General features: G+C 71.4%; 1 protein-coding gene across 1 annotated transcript in view; it reads right to left on the bottom strand.

The window, feature by feature from the left end:
* CHLNCDRAFT_137194 (hypothetical protein) overlaps positions 1-367 on the bottom strand; it is a gene marked incomplete at both ends in the record, with an annotated part of 7,434 nt that overhangs the window by 6,203 nt on the left and 864 nt on the right. The window contains 2 exons of the mRNA XM_005845437.1: positions 10-87; positions 323-349. Of these exons, the coding sequence (XP_005845499.1) occupies positions 10-87; positions 323-349 (105 nt within the window). The remainder of the gene's footprint in view (positions 1-9; positions 88-322; positions 350-367) is intronic.

A 367-nucleotide genomic window follows, 5' to 3' on the forward strand; every position in this document is an offset into this window, starting at 1 on the left:
CCGCGTCACGCCAATCTCACGGAACAGCGCCTCCCCAAACCGCGCGTCATCCGCCATCGCCGCCACCAGCTCCTCCACGCTCACATACTGCCGGGCAGGGGGATGGATGGATGGAGGGAGGGAGGGAGGGAGCAGGAGCTGGCGGGGTGGGCGGGAGGCCGTGGGAAAAGGCAGAGAGCAGAGGCTGGCGGGGGGGGGGGGGGGTGAAGCGGAACGCTTGCTGGTGGCACGGGACGCAAACAGGCGGGGTGCCCCCCGCTCAAGCCTCCTGGGGGCCTTGCTCCCCTGGGCTCCCTCTGGCTCCCTCTGGCGCCCTCCTCACCTGGGCCTGCCACCGCTGCTTCAGCTCCTCGGCGCGGTTGACCAG

This window comes from Chlorella variabilis, assembly GCF_000147415.1.
Source record: "Chlorella variabilis unplaced genomic scaffold CHLNCscaffold_18, whole genome shotgun sequence".
Classification (NCBI taxonomy): domain Eukaryota; kingdom Viridiplantae; phylum Chlorophyta; class Trebouxiophyceae; order Chlorellales; family Chlorellaceae; genus Chlorella; species Chlorella variabilis.